General features: G+C 42.9%; 1 protein-coding gene across 4 annotated transcripts in view; it reads left to right on the top strand.

Moving 5' to 3' along the window:
* The window catches only part of LOC145335837 (uncharacterized), a 104,361-nt gene extending 79,712 nt beyond the window's left edge, over nt 1-24,649 (top strand). For 3 of the 4 annotated variants that reach the window (XM_080181566.1, XM_080181583.1, XM_080181574.1), the window contains exons 2-4: nt 6,285-6,445; nt 20,444-20,648; nt 23,247-24,649. In XM_080181566.1, the coding sequence (XP_080037692.1) occupies nt 6,371-6,445; nt 20,444-20,648; nt 23,247-23,893 (927 nt within the window). In that variant the 5' untranslated portion in view covers nt 6,285-6,370 and the 3' untranslated portion in view covers nt 23,894-24,649. The remainder of the gene's footprint in view (nt 1-6,284; nt 6,446-20,443; nt 20,649-23,246) is intronic. The other variant, XM_080181590.1, reaches the window with a different exon arrangement.
* The last annotated feature ends 637 nt before the right edge of the window (nt 24,650-25,286 follow it).

Genomic DNA, 25,286 nt, shown 5'->3' with positions numbered 1-25,286 from the left:
GCGAGTTGTAAGGCACATTGTCAATGTTGTTTAATTGCGCAGTTTGACACATGATTTGGGTAAACAGCTTGGGTTTAATATTTTAATTTTGCATCTCTCTCCTTCCCTATTCCCTGTTAAAAGAACTTGTCACGTTTTCTTCTGATCTATTTAACTAAGGCAACGTTTTTAAACAGCTCGACAAATGTAAAGATGGCACAAACAATTTCTACTTTCTTTTCTCAATTTTTAGAGTCCCATAGTGCTGAAATATAACAATCTTTCCTTTAACCTAACCCTACCACAAAGTTTACAAATCATCCCCAAAATAATTGAAGTATTATATCTTATTTGATACCCATCAGCATTTGGAGAGTCAATTAACTATTGATTTGATTTATTATTGTCACATGCATTGTGATACAGTGAAAAGTATTGTTTCTTGCGTGCTATACAAATAAAGCATACCATTCATAAAGAAGAAAAGGAGACAGTGCAGAATGTAAAAGTTAAAGTTTATTTATTAGTTACAAATAAGCTTATATTCACAGTCATTGTGAAAATCCTCTAGTCATCACACTCTGGCGCCTATTCAGGTACACTGGGAGAGAAATTAGCATGGCCAATTTACTTAACCTGCATATTTTTGGACTGTGGGAGGAAACTGGAGCATCCAAGGGAAACCCACGCAGACACAGGGAAAATGTGCAAAATCCACACAGACAATGACCCTGGGAAGCGAACCCAGGTCCCTGGCACTGTGAGGCAGCAGTGCTAACCATTGTGTCACCATGCCACCTGCAAATGTAACAGTCATAGCTAGGGTGTAGAGAACTATCAGCTTAATACGAGGTAACAGCCATTGTGTACAGTTTAGCAGCATGTTAATTGTAACTGTTCAGGTGTCTGACTGTGAGATTGAAGTGGAACGCAATCCAGATTCTCAAAACCTTCCTTTTCCACAAGAAGCTAGACTGATAATGGAATGTTTAATCCACCCAACTTGAATTGTCACTTGGGTCTGGCTGGGATCCTACTGAACCAGTACAATTCTCTCTGCTTTGACACTGTACCATTCCATTCCCTGTTGCATGATGAATCTGTAGTTTCCATTATAAATTGAATCCACAGTCCTGGTGGTAATCTATTCCATGAAGTTATTGCTATCTAATCCTATGACTCAGTGGTAGGGGGAATTGACGTTGTGGTTACAATGAGATCAGCCATGATCTCATTAAATGATGGTAGTCATGATGTGGAGATGTCGGTGTTGGACTGGCATGAAGTTTAATTATTAGTTACAAGTAAGCTTATATTCACAGTCACTGTGAAAATCCTCTTGTGGGTTTACTATCAAATAAACTGGTTGGACTTTAACCTGATGTTGTGAGACTTCTTATTGAATGGCAGAGAAGGCTCAAGGGGCCAAGTGCCTTACTCTTGGTCCTAATTAGTGTGTATGTTTATATGTACGGTACAGTGTACAGTTCTGGTCATCACATTACAGGAAGGATATAATTGCTCTGGAGAGAGTGCAGAGGATATTTACAAGAATGTTGCCAGGGCTTCAAAATTGCAGCTGTGAGGAGAGATTGGACAGGGTCGGGCTGTTTTCATTAGAACATAGGAGAGCGAGGGATGATCTAATTGAGGTGTACGAAATTATGAGCAGTCTAGATAGAGTAGGCAGGAAAGACGTGTTTTCCCCCAGGCTGAGGAATCAATTACCAAAGAGCATAGACCAAAGGTGATGGGTAGAAGGATTCTGCTTGGAGAAAAGGAGGCTAAGAGGAGGTGTTCAAGATCGTGAGGGGGCTGGTCAGGGTAGATAGGGAGAAACTGCTCCCTCTTATTAAAGGATCGAGAACAAAAGGGCACAGGTTTAAAGTGATTTGCAAAAGAAGCAAATGTGATGTGAGAAAAAAACACTTTTTCAACAGTGAGTGTTTGGAATGCACTGCCTGGAAATGTGATGGAGGCATGTGTAATGGAGACATTCAAGAGCACGTTAGATGATTATTTGAATAGAAATAATGTGCAGGGGTACGGGGAAAAGGCATCAAACATGGAACATTACAGCGCAGTCCAGGCCCTTCGGCCCTTGATGTCGCGTCGACCCGTGAAACCAATCTAAAGCCCCTCTAGCCTACACTATTCCAATATCATCCATATGTTTATCCAATGACCATTTAAATGCCCTTAATGTTGGCAAGTCCTCTACTGTTGCAAACAGAGCATTCCATGCCCTTACTACTCTCTGAGTAAAGAACCTACCTCTGACATCTGTCCTATATCTATCACCCCTCAATTTAGAGCTATGTCCCCTCGTGCTAGCCATCATCATCTGAGGAAAAAGGCTCTCAGTGTTCACCCTATCTAATCCTCTGATCATCTTGTATGCCTCTATTAAGTCACCTCTTAACCTTCTTAGTGCTAGCGAGGAGAGGGATAGGGAGAGAGAGCAGTTGAACACGTGGCTACAGGGGCGGTGCAGGAGGGAGGGATTCAGATACCTGGATAATTGGGGCTCTTTCAGGGGTAGGTGGGACCTCTACAAATGGATGGTCTCTACCTGAACCAGAGGGGTACCAATATCCTGGGGGGGATATTTGCTAATGCTCTTTGGGAGGGTTTAAACTAATTCGGCAGGGGGATGGGAACCTGAATTGTAGCTCCAGTGTACAGGACGTTGAGAGAAGTAAGGCCATGAATAAGGTTTCAAGGTTGCAGGAGTGTACCGGCAGGCAGGAAGGTGGTTTAAAGTGTGTCTACTTCAACGCCAGAGGCATCCGGAATAAGGTGGGTGAACTTGCAACATGGGTTGGTACATGGGACTTCGATGTTGGAGCCATTTCGGAGACATGGACAGAGCAGTGACAGGAATGGTTGTTGCTGATTCCGGGATTTTGATGTTTCAGTAAGATCAGGAAGGTGGTAAAAGAGGGGGAGGTATGGCATTGTTAGTCAAGGACAGTATTATGGTGGCAGAAAGAACGTTTGATGAGGACTCGTCTACTGAGGTAGTATGGGCTGAGGTTAGAAACAGGAAAGGAGAGGTCACCCCGTTGGGAGTTTTCTATAGGCCTCCGAAAAGTTCCAGAGATGTAGAGGAAAGGATCGCAAAGATGATTCTGGGTAGGAGCGAAAGTAACAGGGTAGTCATTATGGGGGACTTTAACTTTACAAATATTGAGTGGAAATGCTGTAGTTCAAATACTTTAGAGGGGTCAGCTTTTGTCCAATGTGTGCAGGAGGATTCCCTGACACAGTCTGTAGATAGGCCAACAAGAAGTGAGGCCATTGGATTTGGTACTGGGTAATGAAGCAGGCCAGGTGTTAGATTTGGAGGTAGGTGAGCACAATTCGGTCACATTTACTTTAGCAATGGAAAAAGATAGGTATATACTACAGGGCAAGAGTTATAGCTGGGGGAAAGGAAATTATGATGCAATTAGGCGAGATTTAGGATCCATAGGATGTGGAAGGAAACTGCAGGGGATGGGCACAATTGAAATGTGGAGTTTGTTCAAGGAACAGCTACTGCGTGTCCTTGATAAGTATGTACCTGTCAGGCAGGGAGGAAGTGTTCGAGTGAGGGAACAGTGGTTTACTAAAGAAGTTGAATCTCTTGTGAAGGCAGGGGAATGGCACTAAGTCATGATGCTGATTTGGAGAGCCAGCACAGACACAATGGGCCAAATGGCCTCCTTCTGAACTGTATCGATTTTGTGATTGGAAGGTACATGAGGAAAAACTGTTTCACCCAGGGGATAGTGGGAATCTGGAATTCATTGCCCAAGTTAGTTATTGAGGCTGAAATTCTCAACTCATTTAAAAGGTATCTGGATCTGCACTAAGGTGTTGTAAATTGCAAGGCTATGGACCGGATGCTGGAAAGTGGGTTTAAAATGAGCGGCTAGTTTCTTTTTTGGCCAGTGTAGACATGATGGGCTACATGGCCTCTTTCTGCACCGTAACATTTATGGTTCTATTGTTTGTAGGGTGGGGAGTGAGGAGAAATGTCTTTCCAGAGAGATTTGTTGGAGTTTTGCCACATAGCTGATGCTAAGGCCATTGCAACTGTAATATCCTCTGGCACTACAAACAAGCCTGTGATCTCTGCACTCCTTCAATTCTAGCCTTTAAATTTTAACTGGTCTACCATTGAAAGCCATGCCTTCAGCAGTATACGCAGTAAGTACTGGAAAGTCTTCCTGAAACCTCTCCAACTACCTCTCTCTCTTTATTCTTTAAGAGAGATCAAAAACCTACCTCTTTGACCATGTTTTTAATCATTTATTCTCATATCTCCTTAGGTGACTTGGTGTAAAACTTTGATAACACTCATGCACAGTGCCTTGGAATAGTTTATTTAAACAAAGGCACAATATAAATGTAACTGTTTTTGTTGAGGAAAAAGTTGGCTAAATATTTGAAACGTAAGAATGTTCAGAACCATGGATAATGCAAGGCAGTGTGTTTTAGTTTATGATTGTTCCAGCAAAGATCTGGTGCTAATGAAATACAGTAAGAAGTCTCACAATACCAGGTTAAAGTCCAACAGGTTTATTTGGTAGCACAAGCCACAAGCTTTCAGAGCACTGCCCCTTCATCAGGTGAGTGGGAGTTGTGTTCACAAACAGGGCATATATAAACACAAACTCAATTTCAAGATAATTGTTGGAATGCAAGTCTTTGGCATACCAGCCATTGTCTTGTAAATTGAGTTTGTGTCTCTATGTGCCATGTTTGTGAACACAACTCCCATTCACCTGATGAAGGGGCAGTGTTCCGAAAGCTTGTGGTTTGTGCTACCAAGTAAATCTGTTGGACTTTAAACAGGTGTTGTGAGACTTCTTAATGTACTTACCCCAGTTCATTGCCGGCACCTGTACATCATGACTAATAAAATGGGCAGAACAGCCTTGACTTGGCTGAAAATCTCTGATTTAAACTTTAGAACCACAGAATCCCTATAGTGCAGAAAGAAACTGCACCAACTCTCTGAAAGAGCATCCTACCCGAAACCTCACCTCAAAGAACAAAGAAAATTACAGCACAGGAGGCCCTTTGGCCCTCCAAGCCTGCACTGACCATGCTGCCCGACAACTAAAACCCCTACTCTTCCGGGGACCATATTCCTCTATTCCCATCTCATTCATGTACTTGTCAAGACGTCCCTTAAAAGTCACTACCGTATCCGTTTCCACTACCTCCCCCAGCAATGAGTTCCAGGCACCCATCGCTCTCTATGTAAAAAAAAAATCTGCCTTGTACATCTCTTTTAAACCTTATCCCTCACACCTTAAACCTATGCCCCCTAGTAATTGACTCTTCCTACCTTGGGAAAAAGCTTCTGGCTATCCACTCTGTCCATACCTCTCATAATGTTGTTGACTTCTATCAGGTCTCCCCTCAACCTCCGTGGCTCCAGTGAGAACAAATCAAGTTTCTCCAACCTCTCCTCATATCTAATGCCCTCCACACCAGACAACATCCCGGTAAATCTTTTCTATACCTTCTCCAAAGCCTCCACACCCTTCTGGTTGTGTGGCAACCAGAATTGAACACTATATTCCAAGTGGGGCCTAACTAAGGTTCTATAAAGCTGCAACATGACTTGCCAATTTTTAAACTCAATACCGATGAAGGCAAGCATGCCATATGCTTTCTTGACTACCTTCTCCACCTACATTGCCACTTTCAGTGACCTGTGTACCTGTACACCCAGATCCCTTTGCCTATCAATAGGTTCTGCCTCCTCCCTATTCCCGTAACCCCATGCATTTACCACGGCTAATCCACCTAATCTACACATCTTTGGACACTAAGGGGAAATTTATCATGGCAAATCCACCTAATCTGCGCGTCTTTGAACTGTGTGAGGAAACTAGAGCACCCGGAGTAAACCCATACAGGCACGGGGAGAATGTGCAGATTCCACACAGTCACCCAAGGGGCAGCAGTGCTAACCAATGTGCCACAGTGGTTCAATGCAGTGGGGGTACTCATCTAAGTAAGTTGACAAATGTCAAATATAAGGAACCTTATCTTCTATTTGATATGTTGGCTAGAAATCTCCCATCCCATCAGCCACAGGAATTGTAGCAGGTGGGTGGCAGGCCATATAAAGGTCCATTGATCTTGGGTGGGATTCTCCGGTTTTGAGGCAAGTGCAGTCGGAGAATCCTACTCATTATATCTGATTGGAATTGCTTGATGTTGAACTGGATTCTGATGGTGCAAAAATACTTATTTGAGAACTGAAAACTATTTTTGTGAACTTGTGTGTTTCTTGTTCTAAGGTTTGGAAGAAAAACTCCTCTGAAAAGCAGTCAGTGGTATTGGCGTTTACAGAATAAGCCAGCGCTTATCGAAGAAGGATATATCCATGGACCCACAAGCTAACTTAGCTCAGGAAGGTGGGAGGTTTAACACTGAAGGAGAGGCAGCTACATTGAGCAAGGTAAATCAAAGGGTCTGTTATTTGGGAAGATTTTGCCTGTCTTTGCTTGGTTACACTTGAACAAACTCTGCACAATCAAACCCAAACCAACCTGGACGCGAGATGTTTATTTCAGAACAGCTCAGAAAAGTATTTTGTCACTTCAGAAGAAAAATCAAATGATATCTAGGCACACATGAATCTTCAGATAAATCTAATATATGTTTCACCAAGTTCAATGAGCTGCATAATCTTTGCACTTGACTTGTATTTGATGAATTTCTGAATGTACAAGTTTGTGTTTTGGGATTGGTCATTCTGCCTCCATGTAACAATTTGAACAGTTCTTTTTAATCCAATGGTTCCAGCTACAACAGACATAATTGCAAAGTTTTCTTCTGATCTGGAGTGATCCAGGCCAGAAGTGATTTTAAAAACCTTCTCTATCACATTGCTGGCTTCTGCAGTTTCTTTTCCTGCTTTCATGTCCCAAATTACAAAAGAATACCTGATGTTTACACTCAGGGTGAAGCCTTTCTCGGTCATTGCTCATGTTTAGGGAGTGCAGAGGATAGTCACTCGGTTGATTCTGGAGTTGAGAGGGTTGGCTTATGAGGACAGACTGAGTAGACAGGGACTGTGCTCATTGGAATTTAGAAGAATGAGGGGAGATCGTATAGATACATATAAGATTATGAAGGGAATAGATAAGACAGAAGCAGGGAAGTTGTTTCCAGTGGTGGGTGAAATTAGAACTCGGGAGTGTGACCTCAAAATAATGGCCTACCCCTGCTCCTAGTTCTTATGTTCTTATGTTTATATGAATCTCCTCTCTCTCCTCTTTTTCTAACCCCATCAACATATCCTTGGGGGCAGCATAGTGGTTAGCTCTGCTGCTTCACAGCAAGAAGTCTCACCACAGTGCCAGGGATCCGGGTTCGATTCTCAGCTTGGGTCACTGGCAGTGTGGAGTTTGCACATTCTCCCTGTGTCCGTGTGGGTTTCCTCCAGGTGCTCCAGTTTCTCCCACAGTCCAAAAGAAGCACTTGTTAGAATTCTCCCTCAGTGCACCCAAATGGATGCTGGAGTGTGGCGACTAGGGAATTTTCATAGTAAATTCATTGCAGTGTTAATATGAGCCTACTTGTGACACTAATAAATACACTTAAACTTTTATTCCTTTTCCCTTGTGTGCTTATTTCAATTTCTTTGTGAGTGCAGCTGTGCTATTTGTATCTCCCTCTTTTCTAGAGAAAAGAGCTTCAGATCGTTCAATCTTTCCCGATGTGTATAAATTCTCAGTTCGGCTATCATTCTGTTAAATCTTTTTTTTTCTAATTCTTGAGTGCCTCTGTATCCATATGGAAATGTGCAGCTAGAACTGTTCTCAAGGATTCCAAACAAGGTAACGTTAACATAGCCTTTGAAATGTCATGTGAGAAAATGCTTTTGCACACAGCGAGTGGTTGGGGTCTGGAATGCACTGCCTGGAAATGTGGTGGAGACAGGTTCAATTGAGGCATTCAAGAGGGCAACAGGTGAAGCAATGTGCAGGGATACGGGGAAAAGGCAGGGGGAATGGCATTAAGTCGTCGTATTCGATTGGAGAGCCTGTGCAGACTCAATGGGCCAAATGGCCTTCTAAACTGTAACATTCTCTGCTCTTTAATTCTAACCCTCCAGAAATGGACCCAATGCTTTGTTTGCTTTTTCACATTACTTTGTGATCTGTGTATCTGTACCCCAGATCTTCATATTCTTCTAGCCTATTGAGTCACTTATTTACCATATGGCATGTGGCCTTCTTGTCCTTCCTCCCAAAGTATACCACCTCACGCTCAACTATATGCAGTCTATTTGCTAATTATATACTGATTTTACAAGTTTATTTACTGTATTCTGTTGTAATCCTGCTCTGTATTAATGGCACTCCTCCCTCCCCATCCATTCGTTATAATTTGCAATTGTGCAGTCGATTCCATATTCTAGAGTCCAAACATTTATGTTGTGTACAACAGTTCCCGCACCAATCCTCGTGAAACACTACCTTCCATCATTTGCCCATCTGAGGAGTTACCTTTAACCTCTAATCTCTCTTTCCTGTTTTACAGCCAACGTTCTATCCATTCTGCTACTTGTCTTCTGACTCTATATGTTCTGACCTTTCTTCTAAGTCTACTTATCGAAGGTACCTTATCGAAGGCATTTTGGAAATCCAATTATATGTCTGCTGCATTACCTTTATCTTCCCATCTGTCATTTCTTCAAAGAATTCAATAAGGTTGGTCAGGCATGGCCTTTCCTTTTGAAATCTATGCTGACTACTCTTTTATTATCATTTCAGTTTCTAGGTGATTTTCTGTCATGTCTTTTGAGTCAGGATTCTGATACCTTTCCTACCACCAGCTATAGTTTCCTTGTTTGATCTCCTTCTTTTATTTATAGGAATCACGTTAGCTGTCTCCCAGTCCTCTGGTGATGTTCGCTTTCCAAACGAGTTTTATATATATGTAAAACTGCACACACTGCCTCTACCCTAACTCTTAACATGCGCAGATGTATTCCATCCAGATGAGTTTTGTTTTTCTAATTAAATTTGATTAGTTTATCAATGTTTACAATAGAAAGGGGTAGATAAATGTTTAATCCTTTCTTGATCTCTTCCAATATAGGGTGAAATTTTCTGGCCTCGCCTGCCCAGGACTGGAAAATCCAGCCTGAGGTTGCCTATGCAGACCTTGGCATTGTCTGTGTCCTGCCTGCTACAATGCCCATGGTGGGCAGGATGGTAAAATTCCACCCTTAACACCCCTAATTCCACCCCTGGGCGACATGATGGTTAGTGCTGCTGTCTCTCAGCTCCAGGAATCTGGATTTGATTCCCAGCTTGGGGTCACTGTCTGTGTGGAGTCTGCACATTCTCCCCATGTCTGTGTGGGTTTTGTCCAGATGCTTCGGTTGCCTCCCACAATCCAAAGATGTGCAAGTTAGGTTGATTGGCCATGCAAAATTGCTCCTTAATGTCTCGGGATGTGTAGGTTAGAGGGATTAGTGGGATAAATGTGTGGGGTTGTGGGGAAAGGGCCTGGGGTGGGATTGTTGTCTGACTCAACGGGCTGAGTGGTCTACTTCTGCACTGTATGGTTTCTATGTTTTTTATGATTAATGTCAGTCTTGTTAGTTTGCCTGGTAAATATCGAGGCCAAGTCTTTATTCAATATTACTGATAGTTTGCTGTCATTACCTATGAATTTATTTTATGTATCCTTCCATGGTCATAACACTACCCTGATTGTCATTATTTATGGGTCTGTAGAATGCTGTAATATTTCTTTTTATATTCCTGCTAATTTATTTATGTAGTTTTGTTTTGTACACTAATTTTTTTTTTACTTTTGTCATCTCCTCCTTTGAGAGATGAACACATATTGAGATAAATTAATACATTTCCAGCACAAGTCACTGGCTGATTACCCTCCCTCAACCACATATCTCAATGTACCTAGCATGGAATACCAAGGAATGTGGGCTCGATCTGAAACCGGAAAATCCCACCCCCGATCAACAGACCTTTCCATGGTCCGCCCCTCGCCCACTACGGTTCCCATGATGGGCAGCATGGGAAAATTTCTCCCGTGGTGTCCAATGTGTAGTCCTGATCAAAATTAGATAGTACAACACAGACCAAAGAACATCCATCTCAGCATTATGCATTAACCGTTAGACAATCGGGGAGCAGTGTAAGCATGCAAATATATGCTCTTCCCATTTTGATCCCTGCTGGAATGTTTAGCATATGCTGCATTTAACTCATTTCATTTTTGTAACAATGAGTTGGATTGAGAGATATTAATGATGAATGCGCAGGCACCACAGTCTGAATGTATAGTTAACAGTCATTTCTAATAAAGGAAAATGCATTCTTTGTAAATAGGTTATCTCCCCAAAGGTTTGGTTGGGGAATGAATTGTAGGGGAGGTAAAAACAAAGGAGGACAGAGTAAGGGAGCTGAAATCAAGAGATTAAAATAGGAATAGAACAACTCTGCTGCATACAATTAATGGTATCTTTTAGACAAACACAGTGTGAACATACAAACATTAAAAATCAAACAGGCAAAGACAAGCTGACCAGGCACGGTGGCATAGTGGTTAGCACTGCTATCTCACGGTGCCAGGGACCCGCATTCGAATCCCGACTTGGGTCATTGTCTGTGCGGTATTTGCATGTTCTTCCTGCGTTTGTGTGAGTTTCCTCTGGGTGCTCCGGTTTCCTCCCACAGTCTGAACGACATGCTGGTTAGGTGCAGTGACGCGAACAGGTGCCAGAATGTGGCGACTAGGGGAATTTCACAGTAACTTCATTGCAGTGTTAATGTAAGCCTTACTTGTGACTAATAAATAAACTTTATTTTACTTTACCTATCTAGCCTGTGTCAGAAATGTTTTGTATGTTGTGTCAAGACTCTCTCTACCCCTTATATGCCATGTGATCTCCTGGGAGAAAAGAGAAAGCAGATTTGTGGGAGGGAAGAAAATCTGGAAAATGCCTTGCCGATCCCTCTATGCAATCAAAACTAGTCTAGGAGACTGAAATGAAACAAGTGAGTTAGATTCTCCTATCCGAGACTATATCCCGTGATGGGGATGGGAACATGGGGGAAAGTACACAAGATTTTCCAGCCCCAACCACATTATTCTTGCATCCAGATATTTTGTAACATATTCCGGTCATGGTGAGACAGGCCTGATGGAGTGTAGTTTGCCGTCCTATCTGAACACCATATTGAAAAGGTGTCGAACGTCACTGACCCGCTATTGAGGAAAGAAAGGGGACCTCCTGAAAATGATGACGAATCTCTGCGAGCATATTGAGGCTGGGAGATGGATATCTTCAGAACACTGAATCTAGAAGGTCCGCCTCTAGATGCTCCCCCCCCACCCCACCCCACCCCCCATGTACTGCTGTAGTGTTCAGTGGTCCAGGGTTGCCAGTGGCCTCCATCCTGCACTCTGTGGGCAGCCCTAGGCATCACACAGGTAAATCCTGCTATCTGCATACCACGTTGTTCCAAACCTGTTTCACGCTGGCATGTTTTCCCACTGGCACTGCGGAGAATCAGGTGTGGGTGGTTGCACCTTAATTTGCATGACATTAGCGGGATGCAAATGAGTTCTCTTCCACCCTGACCCCACAACTGCTTTGCTTCTGCCAGTGGGAAGGTGGGAGAATTTGGTATCTTTTATTGGATTCAGTCTGTGCCTCAGACAAGAACATGCTTCAGCCATTTTGAGGTGGCATAGTGGCGCAGAACTCGCTGCACAAGTTAGCGGCCTATTTGATATGTCTGTTATTCTTTGGGAAAAGAATAATTGGCTAACATCAGACCTGTATTTTTCCTTGTATTACTTACACGCAACACCCCACGTACTCATCAACACATTGAGTTGAAGTAATAGCCTGGACTTTTGCAGCAATGATGAAGTGATGGTGCTCACAGCTGACCTCTAAGGTAGCTGCCCACAAAGATCTGGCAATATTTGTAGCATAGACATCGGTTTGACTCTTTTGCCAAGTCAACAAGATCACCCGGCATCCAGCAACAGTGATGTCGTCAGGCAAGGTGAGTGACCAGTGACGTTCAACTATTCTCACAGACAGCAGACCAGGAAATTAACTGCACTGATTATCTTTCACTTAAATTCTACAGAGAGCAAGTAAGTGATTTGGATATTCCCAGGGAATCTGGAAAAAATTAAGAAAAGTTATTTCAAAACTATGTAGAAATCCTTATCACGAGAGAAATTTAAAATTCTATAATTAAAGTGGGGGGAGCGAGTGGATATGGTTTATTTGGACTTTTGTGTTGGAGTCCTGAATCAGAGCTATAAGGTATATCATGAAGCCAAACTACACCCTAACAATTTTTCTATTTTTGGCACAAATCTCTAACAAAGCAACGTAACTATTAACAATTGAACAGTATTTAAAAATGAAAAGAGATGACTTTAATTTCTAACTATTGCTGTTTCAGTTCCAAATAAGCAACATTTCTCTTACGGACTTAAATGCCACTTTAAATATATTATGTTTAGAGAGTTGGGAACTATGATTGCCCAGTATCTAGTTCTATTCTTTCTAAGATGTAAGTGCGTTTAGCATTGCTGATGCCCACACGCATAAAACTGAGCCTCTATTAGTCTAACACCATTTGCAAAAGGGCGTCCATTCTCTCAGCACATTCCAGCTCTGTTTGGAATTGTTTTAGTGTCTTCCACAGTACTATTGCCTGCACAAATCTGGGGTGGCATGATGGTATAATGGTTAGCACTGCTGTCTCACAGCGCCAGGGACCACCTGGGTTCGATTCCTGGTTTGGATTACTGTCTGTGCAGAGTCTGCATGTTCTGCCCATGTCTGCGTATGCATTTCCTCCAGATGCCCCGGTTTCTTTTGACAGTCTGAAAGACGAGCTGGTTAGGTGCATTGGCCATGCTAAATTCTCCCTCAGAGTACCCAAACAGGTGTTGGAGTGTGGAGACTAGGGAATTTTCACAGTAACTTCATTATAGTGTTAATACAAGCCGACTTGTGACCCTAATAAATAAATATTATCATCTGTAAACTGCTGGAACAGTCCCCCACCATCTTCATCTAAGTTGTTGAGACAGAGAATATAGAGCAATGGCCCAAATTTTGATCCCTATAGACACCACAGAGAATTGAGCTCCTCAACCATTGATAACAACTTCCTGTTTACGGGCATGCAGCCAATTGTTAATCCACTGCTGCAGTTTTCCATTAACCTTGTGGAGGAGTCTATTGTGAGATGTGGAAATTTCTTTATTTTCTAATTATGCCTGATGACAGAGAGGAACATAGAAAATTATTTGAAGACAAAATTTAATTTAAAGCCCTGGCTTTGACACAGTGATGGTTCAGGTTGCACACCTGTACGTCTTGTGTCACTGTTACACTGAGAGTGTCTCATTTTCCACGGCTGGGAATACAGATCACCTGCAAACTGACCTACATACATTTCATTTGGGCTTTCAGTTCAACTAATAAATAATCCTGCTCTCATCTGTTTGTGCCAGCAATGTCACTCTGTATTTGCGGTTAGACTCTCTGGCCTCATTCATTTGTTAGAGTCACACAGAGTGCTACAGCACAGCAAGAGGCTCTTCGGCCCATCGTGTCTCTGTTTGTTTTCCATGTTCCCGAGATCTATAACGTAGATGACAAGATCCAACACCCCAGTAATCTTTGAAAAGGTTCAGTTTCTTTGATGTTGTTCTCCCAGTGTCTGAGTGGGTTTCCGCTGGGTGCTCCTACAGTCCAAAGATGTGCAGGTTAGATGCATTGGCCATGTTAAATTGCCCCTTGGCATCCTGGAATGCATAGATTAAAGGGCAAATATGCGGGATTACTGAGATAGGGCCTGGGTGGGATTGAACACAAGAACATAAGAAATAGGAGCAGGAGTAGGCCATCTAGCCCCTCGAGCCTGCCCCGCCATTCAGTAAGATCATGGCTGATCTCAAGTGGATCAGTTCCACTTTCCTGCTTTCTCCCGATAACCCTTAAGTCCCTTGTCTATCAGAAACCTATCTACCTGTGACTTAAATATATTCAGCGAGGTAAGCTCCACCACTTCAATGGGCAGAGAATTCCAGAGATTCACCACCCTTTGAGTGAAGAAATTCCTCCTCAGTTGTTGTCGGCGCAGACTCAATGGGCTGAATGACCTCCTTCTGCACTGTAGGGATTTTATGAAACATGCCTGTGGTTTTAACAAAACCAGTCTTGGCTATCTTAATTCTCCTTCAGACCTCTCAATCAGATTTTTCATTGTCAGTAATAATCTGCCCAAGGTATGTCCTTGTTTCACATGTTCTAGGACGTGTTCACGTGTTCAGTTTTCATCTCCAGAATTATCACCATTGTCTTGGCCTCCCCCCAATTATTCCTAATCCATGTTCACCACGCTCTCATTCATGTTGTTTATAATTTCCTGTAATGCCTCCTCTGACTTTGCAAGCGGTGCTGCATCATCTGCCATTCTCAGGTTGTGGACATTCAACCCCCCCAAAATTACAACCTGGTAGATTTTTTATGTCTCTGAAGGTAGACCAACGTTTGGTAGTATTCTCATCATCACACGTGGACCTGTGTCTGCGTTGGTTTCCTACAGGCGCTCAGGTTTCCTCCCACAGTCCAAAGATGTGCCAGTTAGGTGGACTGGCCATGTAAAATTGCCCTTTAGTGTCCCAAGGTGGGGTAAATACGTGGGGTTACAGGATAGGGCCTGGCTTGGAGGGTGCAGATTTGATGGACCAGTGGCCTCCTGCACTGTAGGGATTCCATGTATCAAGTTCAAAAGGCATATTGTATCTGGTCTTGGAGATCTGGGTTAGTTTTATGCTCAGATCGCTGGTCTTGAGTTGTCTTAACCTCAGTGGTTGTTGAGAAGGGCTGGAGGTGGCAGGATGCAATGGGTCGTCGCCACCTGCTGGGGCCTGGCTCTCTCTTTACTGGGGCTTCTGAGTGACGGCACAATGGAGGTGCAGAGACCTTGGTGAAAGTATGGATGGATTCTTGATGTTCCTTGACTATCCTGCAAATGCTTTGGCCTTCATAAGGTCTGTGGATGGCTACATTATCCTGTAGTTCATCATTAATACTGAACAACTTCCCTTGTGACTTTATATCCTGATTTTATTATTTGGTCTTTTATCCTGACAAGGGTGTTTGATATATGAACACTGGGATGTGTGCTGCCTGTTATCCTGTTGTTCATTGAAATGATGTGGAGATGCCGGCGTTGCCATGAGGCTTGCCTTGTGAGCTGAAGTGTGGTGTGAGAATACTCAGCCTATTGACTGTTATGTCTGTCTCAATATCTCTTTCTTTCATGTAGGCAAGCATAGCAGCTATTTTGAAAATTTGTATTTGGGAAGTGTGGAGATTATGTTATTAAAAAGGGAGTAATCTGTCCTTCCCTCCCCCCTGTGGTGGGTGGGGAGGCAACATGTGTCCCAGTGTTCATATATCAAGCTTCTCTTGTTGAGGCTAGGATTTCCCTAGTGGAAGGTATTCTGTCATCTGTGGGTCCTGAGGGTAAGTTTACATACCTGGACTCTGTCTTATCCACACTTATCTTATCCCTTGTCACTACGTCTTATCCCGTGAGGCTGTGTAGCTGTGCTCCTGTTACCCTGCATGTGAGAAGGTACATTGACATGCCATGCCCTGGGTTTGCGATGTATCTTGATGCTCCCCCTCTTTCTGGGGTATTCTTTCATTGTTTGGAGGTTTTGGGGTGCTGTTTTAGGCACTGGTTGTATTTCATGGCACTGAGGCTCCTTTATGCTGTGTAGTTTAGTCTTTGTTATCCTGTGTGGGAGGGTGTGTGCCATTGTGCATGACTTTATCCTGTTATTCCCCACTGTTTGTGATTCCCTTTCATTATCCATGCGAAAGAGGCACCAATTACAATGAATTATAATTGATAAAGCAGAGCAGCTGTAATGATATTTGTGGGTCAATTTTGTATGTATATTTGGAGTAATGATTATGCTGTACTCGATTTTGGGGGGGGTTCTTGTGTTATTTGGTCAATGGAAAATCTTCAATAAGAACCCCATTTAAAGCTTGGTTTTTAAGGTGTAGGTTGATGGGTTTCAGGAATGTTTTGTGGGAATTGGATAATATCACAACACCTAAACCGTACTGCGTATGATGCTGCCTCCAACAGCGCACAGGAGAAATCTGCTGTAACTCATTGTGACATTTACTCCCTGCCTGTCTGAGCAACTTTTCTGATCACAAGAAAATACCGCTTACATCTCCCTCCATATCTGTGCATCTGTGTAATTGAACACAACAGGGGTCTTTCTCACTGTCAAGCTCAGTAAGTCATCCCAACCATTTCTTCCCATAACGCGTTATAACTACTCATGTTTAAACAAATATTCACAGAATGTGTCAGAGGAAGGAGAAAAAAGGAAAGGGCTATAACTTCATTAAAACAGTTGGATTCCAAGAATGATAAAATGTCTAAACCTGTCATATATCTGCATGATCTCTAAGGTCAACTATTTACACCTCTGTAATATCGCATGACTCTGTTCCTTTTGCAAGTCCATCTACCGCTGAAAACCCCTCCAAGGCTCTGTCACCTCTACAATTGATTATTCCGCTTATTCCTGGCTGGCCTTCCATGCTCTGCTAACCATTACATTAAGGTCATCCCAGATTCTGCTGCCTATATCCCTATTCGCACCAATTCCTGATCGCCTATTGCCCCCGGCGCTCACTGACTTACATTAGTTTAAAGTTTATTTATTAATGTCATGAGTAGGCTCACATTACATTACATTAATACAGCAATGAAGTTACTGTGAAAATCCTCTGGTCGCTTCACTCCTGCGTCTGTTTGGGTACACTTAGGGAGAATTTAGCACATAACCAGCATGTCTTTAGGACTGTGCGAGGAAACCCACACAGACACAGAGAGAACGTGCAAACTCTGCACAGACGGTGAGCCGAGCCGGGAATCGAACTCGGGTCCCTGACGCTGTGAGACAGCAGAGCTAACCACTGTGTCACCTTGATTAAACAAATTTGTGATTTTAAAATTTTCACTCTTGCCTTCAAATTTCTCCATGGCCTCCTCCCTTTCCCTAGCTCTCTGAGTCTCACAACACTCCAATTATCTGTGCTATTCTACATCTGTCCTCTTCAGCCTGCCTGACTTTAATCTCTGCACCATTGTTGGGAGAACCTTTCGCTGCCTAAACCCCACTGCCTATCTCTGTTACTTTCCCCCTTGGTGTGCTGTTTTAAAGCCTGCTTCTTTACCCAGACATTTGGCCATCTTGTCATGATGGCTGGAATTTCCTGGGCCATTTGGCGATGGGGTGGGAAATGGAAACACTGGAAAGGTGTTTGGAGTGGTGCCCAGTGTCTTCCTGCCACCATGCCATTTCCCCAGCAAGGGCAGCTTGGTTACCAACTGGGAATTGAGCCACTTAAGTGGGCAATTAAGGGCCATTTCCTGCCTCTGTGGGCATTTTCCCCAAGTCTGAAGTGGTTGCCACCACATGGCAAGTCTACCAGGTGAAACGTGGTGGCCTGTCAGCGGGTTCCAGGGCAGGGAGTGGATCCTTCTTCACGGCCCATGAAGAACAAGGTGGCAATATCTGCCCTCACATCAAGGTGCCATTAATTCTTTCCGACCCTGTAAATTCCATTATCTTGTCTGCCTGGCTTTGGCATGTCAGTCCCGTTGACCTGTATTTGAGGGCATCTAGCCACTGAGGCACCTTTTCCCTTCAGCTGCCACCTCAGCAGTGGCCACCGCTAGTGGTGGTGCTGTTGACTCTCTGATTGGACTGTCAACCACTGAGGGTGGGCCACCATCCTGAACTGATGGCAGTGTACTGTCGGCAGTGGCCTTTTAATTGGCTGTTGCCAGTAACATGCCGCTCAGGGTCCCACTGCCAATGGGGTCGCCTTCAGTTTTTGGCCCCAGTGAGACTTCCCCAAAACAAACAGAACCCAGGCCAGTGTTTCCCCATCTGCCTCCTTGCCAAATTTTGCTTTACAACAATCCTGCGAAGCTGCTTGGGATAATTTCTCATAGTAAAGACTGTTGTTGTTCCAGCAAATGGAGGATAATGTTGAGTCACACCAAGGTTCAAATGTCAAAAAAAACTAGAACACAATCCCGGTAGTTACGTCAGGATCATACCCACCAGGGCTAATCCAGCCAGAGTTTGCCAGCTCTGTGGGAAGGCATCTCTCTTACCTGCACTCATATGGACACATCATTTATCACACCTCACCCTGCAAGAAGCTCTCAACTCTCCATGAGCTTTTGCAGTGCCAATATAAGGGGTTCCCTCAAAGCAGTGTGTACACACAGTCATTCAGTGACCCCAAGGCACCATACATGCCACTTACAGGTATTGTGCACTTAAATATGTATGCAATGAAACAAATTTAGAAGGGACATTACCTGGACCCCAGCAGGGGGCAATTCTAAAAACTTTCATACTTGGGCTTGCTTACACAGCCAAAGGGGGAATTGAGTCTCTGGAAGGAGAATATTTAATACTGTTTAGATGGTTCCCATTGTGGCCATTTTGCTGGCAGCAGCTTACTGCAACGACTGATGTAATAAGTACTGAATATTTGAAATGTTGTGGGAATTGATGATAAAGTATTACAAAGAGAAAGATGTGAGGTTTTTAAGCACTTTATATATAGAAAGGAAAATTCTGCTGGGGGTTGTAGAGGAGAAAAAGCAAATTGTTTTGAAGTTGGATTGGTATAAGGGGGAATTAAGCTTTTGGATTTGTTAGAGAGAGAGAGAGTAAGAGTGAGTGAGTAGTACGGCTGCTTTGTCTGAATAAAAGAAGAACAACATTTTTAAAAACGTGTAATTTTTAAATGGTGATGTTCAAAGAGATTGGGTTTGCTGTACCCCATACATAGAACACAGAAAGTTGGCATGCAGGAAGGACAAACAAGGGAAATGGCATGTTGGTCTTTATTACAATGTGATTGCAGTACAATATCATGGAAATCTTGCTACAGTTTACTGGGCTTAGGTGTGACCGCACCAGGAATACCGTGTGCGATATTGTTCTTCATCTCAGGAAGGATGTATCTGGCTAGTGCAGCAAAGATTCATTGTGTTTATTCCTCGGATGAGAGTTGTCCAATGATGAGGGGCTGATTAAGCTGGGTTTGGACTCTGGAGTTTAGAAGAATAAGAGGTGTGCTCCTTAAAACGTATAACATTTTGAAGAGAGTTTATAGGGTGGACACTGAGAGGTTGTTCCCATTGGCTGGAGATTGTAGATCGTGGGGACAGTCTCATGATAAGGGCTTGATAACTTAGGATTGCGATGAGGAGAAATTTCTTCACTGAATCTTCTGAACTGTTTGCTCAGAGTTGTGGATGCCCCATTGCTAAGTATATGCAAGACTGAGATTGATAGATTTTTGATTTCTCAATGAATCAAGGGATATGGGGAAAGTTGAGTTCAGGTAGAAGATCAGCCATGATCACAGTAAACGACAGAGCAGGTCTGAGGAGCCTTTTGGTCTGCTGCCACATGTTTTCATCTTTATGTTCTTAAATGGAATATAACAGCACCACCTAATGTTGGGAGGACTGAAAAGTAAGCATACTGCTATGAATGGGTAATATTGAAACAGGTGTAAGAAAATGTGAGATGAGTGTGACAAAAGTTGTCATCCAGAAAGCAAGCATAACAATAGAGAGTAAGTGTTGTAATAGGAAGTGTATGTTGTATGCAGTAGCTTGTAATATACATTCATTTAAGAGGCTTAACCATATTAGATATACAAGCTGTTTACAGATACAGCCTTTGAAAAGTGCCCTCAACACACCATGGCTGTAGTGTGTCCTATTTAAAACTCATTGAAGCTTCTGCCAAAGCATCTTCCAAACATATGTCCTGCGCACTGTTATGTATTACACCAAGGAAAACTCCCCATGTGGATTCACAGCAAGCAGCCATTATTGAACTAACTTTACTTACGCCTTTCCAGCAGGGAGAGTAATATAACAACTTGCTTAGATCCTGCAATACACCTCAAAGATCAAGGCCAGTGGGTGCTTAGGAACACCATCACTTTCTGAGATCCCTCTCCAGGTCATTTCCTGACATGGAAGTGTTTCACTGTTCCTTCATCATGATGATGTCAAAATTCTGAAATTCCGTCCCTAGCATTATTAGTGCAGAACCTTCACTGGCTGCAGTGGTTGAAAAAGACTCAATACCATTTTCTCAGGGCTTCCCAGGATGGGCAGGAATGCTGCCACGAATGAATGGATTAACAAGTCCTCTGTCTGTTAATAACTAAGATGTCTCTGCATTTAGCCTTTGACTGCTGGAAGAGGCTACACGTGCTTTGTTTTCCAGAGGGTTATCAATAGATTGGAAACTGAGGATAATGCAACATTTTCTGCTCCTTCTGCAGGAAGATGAGTTCTTACGCCATTTGTCTCAAGAGGAGAAGGAGTGCCTTAGTTTTTTGATTGAAACCATTGACTCGTTAGAGGTGGAATTGGAGGAAGATGACGAAGAGGGGGTGACAAAGGGAGAAAGCACTATCAGTGATGGCTTCTACGAGTTTCTCGGAATGGTGTGCAGCACTCGACAAACAGAAGATACAGCAGACACAGGTGAGTTTTCATTGCAGACTGGATCCATGGGCATCAATGTGATTCTGATAATGTTTTGGTCAAAATGCTCAGCTTGTTCCAAGAAAAGGTGGATGTAAAACCTGTAGCTCTTATGGTGCCTTCAGCCTCCTAATGTCTGTTGTTGAGTAGCACATCCATTCATCTGGGTTTCTTTAAAAGAGGAATTGTCTTTATAGAAGGATCTTGTTCCTGGAAAGACTTTGAAAAGGAAGTCTTATTATTAGGGTGTCCAATACCCGACCTGGTGCTGCGTTTGAGAAAGAGAAATCGATTGCGAATTATGTTTACCTTCTAACTGCCAACGAAACATTTAACTTATTAGGTTGCCTACATTAAGACAAATTTGATCAGTAATGTAAGATTGATGCATGAAAAATGTTTCCATTAATGAATGAATTCATTTGCCATGCTCCCTGTTGCTCTTTAGAAGGAATTAAAGAAATTGATTGTGGCAGGGGAGTATTTATATTACTTATTTACATGGACTGGTACCATCAACAAATCCACACTGTGCACCAAAGGCAAAACCAGGTCTGGCAGGGTTTCAGAGGCCAGGACTACCTCACTGACCCACTCCAGAATCGAGCCTTCCTTCTCCTGGCTAAGATACAGGAAGTTAACTACATCTTGTATATAATTTGCTGAGGGCTTCCTTCAGTTGATACAGACACTATTTTAATGCAGGAAGTTGGACCAGACAGTGTGAGTGTGAGTACACGTATGCTAGAAATCAGCAGTCTTTCTGGGAGAGGTACCTCTCACATCTTCTTGTGCTTCCTCTCAGGTTATTGCTGTTATGCGCTTACTAATGCTCCTGCATTGGTTGAATGTGTGCTGACAGGCAGGACAGATGCTGCAGCGTGATCAGCCTGAGCACAGATGCACACATGCGTACACAAAGAAACAAAACTTTCACTTTCAAGCCTATGTTTTTTTTGAAATAATCTATTTAGCTGTAACAGGAAGGCTCGCAAACCCATACTCCCCACCACCCAAGGAAATTGAAATAACCCTCCAAGGTCGGCGTCCCTTCACCAGATTCCCTATATTTACAAACTTGTCTCCACTCCTAAGTGTATTTCAGGTACAAAGTCAGAATTTGGAATGTCAATAGACCTGACACTCTTCACTATGTTCACAGGTATGACTCCCTGATTGAGCAAGCAGGTTTTACCTCAATCAGGGAGCTCATATTCCATGGGCCTCCTTGAAGTCATTACAAAAATTATGGCCAAAGTTTGCATGGCAACAGAAATTGAGTGATCTTGTTGAAAAGATTTACCAGAATGCTACCGGGACTTGATCGTTTGAGTTATAAGGAGAGGCTGAATAGACTGGGATTTTTTTCTTTGGAGCATAGGAGGCTGAGGGGTGACCTTTATAGAGGTCTATAAAATAATGAGGGGCATAGACAAGGTAGATAGTCAATATCTTTTCCCAAAGATAGGGCAGTCTAAAACTAGAAGGCATATGTTTAAGGTGAGAGGGGAGAGATACAAAAGTATCCAGAGGGGCAATTTTGCCACCTCACCTGTCCAAGGCTTGCAAGATCCCACCCAAGGCCAATGGAGAATGCCATCCTGTGAGCCTCGCCCACCGCGATTCCAGGGAGGGCGTGCCAGTAAAATTCCAGCCTGTATTTTGTTGCTAGAAATTCAACAAAGATTTATTTGTGTTTATCTATCTTGTACATGAACATGCAGAACTCATTGCAATCCTGGCCACTGAGCGAAGAACAAGTTGCCATTGGCTGCTTGTGAACACTCCTAGGAATGGACTGAAGAACGATGTAGTGAGGAATGTTGAACTTTCCTTTTTTTCATCTCAGCCGAGGAAGGATGTGTGATGTGAAGAATTTTAAACTGATTTTAAAAAGTGAGGGTTCGAGTGGGAGAGAAGTCATTATGTATGTATCTGCTGAAAAGGATTGTCAATGAGCAAGCTTTGAGAATTGAACTGATGTATAAATCCTGAGCTAATTCCGTAAGGATTATTGATTGATAAATTTGCTCTGATTACCTCTTACCAGGACTTGACATGTTAAAAGCAAGTCCTGCCTTCAATGTCCTGCTTGCAGGCTTCTACCATTGCCAGTCTGTAACTTGTCACTAGTAGCTGCTAGGCTCCTTTTAAATTTTACATTCTGCAGGCCCGTCAATATGAAGGCAAATTGCTTTTCCCTGCCATTGCAAGCAGAAACCCATGCCATGTTGTACCACACAAAAAAATGTACATTGATGCCATTTTCTTCCAATCTTGTTTTCTCCTAGTGTACAGGAAACACCCTTCCTTTCCCTGGCATGTTTGCAAGTGAGAAAGATTAAATTTTATTAGAGAAATGCCAAGTTTCAGGAAACATTTAGTTTGAAAATGAACCATCAAGTGGGAGAAGATGATGTGGTCAGATATTTAGGCTTAAATTTAGTTCGAAATCTTGGAAGCAATTCTAAACTTTCACAACCTGTGGTGTCAAAATAAATCTCATTCTATTGGCCAAATGTGGTCAATATGTTGCATACTTAATGCTCTCTGTAGATTTAACTAAATGTTGATTGTTTGTATTTTTAATATTCTTAGATGATGCAGGTAGCTGTGACAGCAGTGCGATTATTGGAAATGTGGATGTCGTAACCAGTAGCCCATCTGCTCAACGGACCAATAACCAAGGTACTGAATTAGTCCCTGTGATTAATGTAACACCCGATCAAACAGCAGCATTTGAAGAGGGCAAAAAGGAGAAGGAGTCAGCGAAACATCAAGGGTCTGAAACTATGATCGCATTTGAATCCAATGCCTCAAACCAGTACAAAGAAATCGCACCTGATGAACATGGTTCGTCCAGAACACTCACTTTGCTTCCTGCTCATGCTAAGAAGTTTGACACCATCTTGAGGTCAGGGGTTAGTGTGCAGGAGCTCCGAGCCCAGGTTCTAGCCCGCCTCGGGGGGTCTGGCCAGAAGAAGCCAAGCAGTCAGGTGGAGGGTTTGGCTGCCCAGTCCAACTCGCTTCGATTGCTTGGAAGGCCTGAGCAGAAAGCAGCAAGGCAAGATGCTCTTCAAAGACTAGGACTGTTGAAATTCACCGGAGGCTTGTCTAACAGCAACAACTCCTCCTCCTCTCAACCTCTTGGAACAGAGGGGACTCAACAGTTAAAATCTCCACCAGCAGAAAAGGATCATAAAGAAGCTTTGAAAAAGCTGGGCCTCTTAAACCTGGAATCTTGAAAAATTGTTACAGAAATCTATATAATGAGGCCCTTAAATAACTGTTACTTTTCTAAACACTCCGTGGTTGGGTGGCCACTGGTCATCCAGAATTAGTTTCCAGTTGGCCTTCTCAGTGAGGTTCCCCTGCCCCCAACAAGGCCAATAAGATGTGTCAAGTGTGCAGCCTCTCAGTATACACAGCAAGACTTGCTAATGAAACCAGGCTCTATTAATACACATTTCCCTCTTTCTGCTGTTGGGCATTAATAATTCATTGAGTTATTCCTAAAATACTTTATGGCGGTAAACAAGAACATTTGATCAGCGAAGCATGTTTAGCAAGGATGCAGGATTGAACCCGTGTCTTCTGAGTGGAAGCAGGGAGTCCGAACCTCAGTCTCTAGATTTAAGGAAGAAGCTGCTCGTTGACTCCTTGGAGCTTTTAATCAAGGCTGGAAACACACCGAATAACAGAACTGTGGGTTTAAGCCCAGTACGCTGGCACTGCATCGCGCAGGTCGTGGTGGCTGCTGTACACTGCAGCATTATGTTTCTTCCCTCTGGCAAATTGAAATTACACAGAGCTCGTGTGTCAAATGATCAAATATTTGTTACATTTCCATTAATCATTGTGCCTTTAGAACCTCGTATCTACTTACTGCTTAATAGAGCATTCCATTGTTTATCTAACATGCTCTTTTATATCACATATTGTATATACTATGTAATAGTACAGATGTGTGCATGTATGTAATAATAAATAGCACTTTGAAGCAATAAACAGGTCTTTCAAATTGCAATTCTTGTTCTGTCCGATGTGCTCTTTCCAGGGCATGAAGGAGTAAGAAAGAAAAACTGATCTTCATATTTTCTTATTTTGGCTTCAATGAAAGAAAATTGGGCACATTGGAACACGACAGCCTATTCGCTGCTGCCCATGACCAATTTCAGACTGAAGTTCTTTGTGCCTCCTAAATTAGAAATTCCAGAAACAAGGTCCAATTCCTATTTTCTGCTCATGCATTCTGCATGCTTTTATATTTGTATTTTTATATTTATTCATCCATTCATGTCATGTTCCTAAATCAGAGAAAATATTGGATTGTGATGAAGGATTTATACATCAAAACATGTCGTAGAAGTTCTACAGTACAGAAGGAGGCCATTTGGCTCATCGAGTCTGCACTGACCGCAATCTGACCCAGGCTCTATTCCCGTAACCCCACACATTTACCATGCTAATCCCCCTGACACTAAGGGTCAATTTAGCATGGCCAATCAACCTGGCCTGCACATTTTTGGATGTTGCCTAGCTTTCTCTGTCTTTTTCTGATGCTGACTGACCTCCTATACTTCACAGAATCCCGACCGTGTAGAAGAAGGCCTATCGAGCCTACACTAACAGCAACCC

Source organism: Carcharhinus amblyrhynchos, chromosome 3 (genome assembly GCF_965287045.1).
Source record: "Carcharhinus amblyrhynchos chromosome 3, sCarAmb.v2.hapA, whole genome shotgun sequence".
In the NCBI taxonomy this organism is placed as follows: domain Eukaryota; kingdom Metazoa; phylum Chordata; class Chondrichthyes; order Carcharhiniformes; family Carcharhinidae; genus Carcharhinus; species Carcharhinus amblyrhynchos.
The sequence above is the reverse complement of the archived record's forward strand: the minus strand, read 5'-3'. Positions and strand labels throughout refer to the sequence as shown.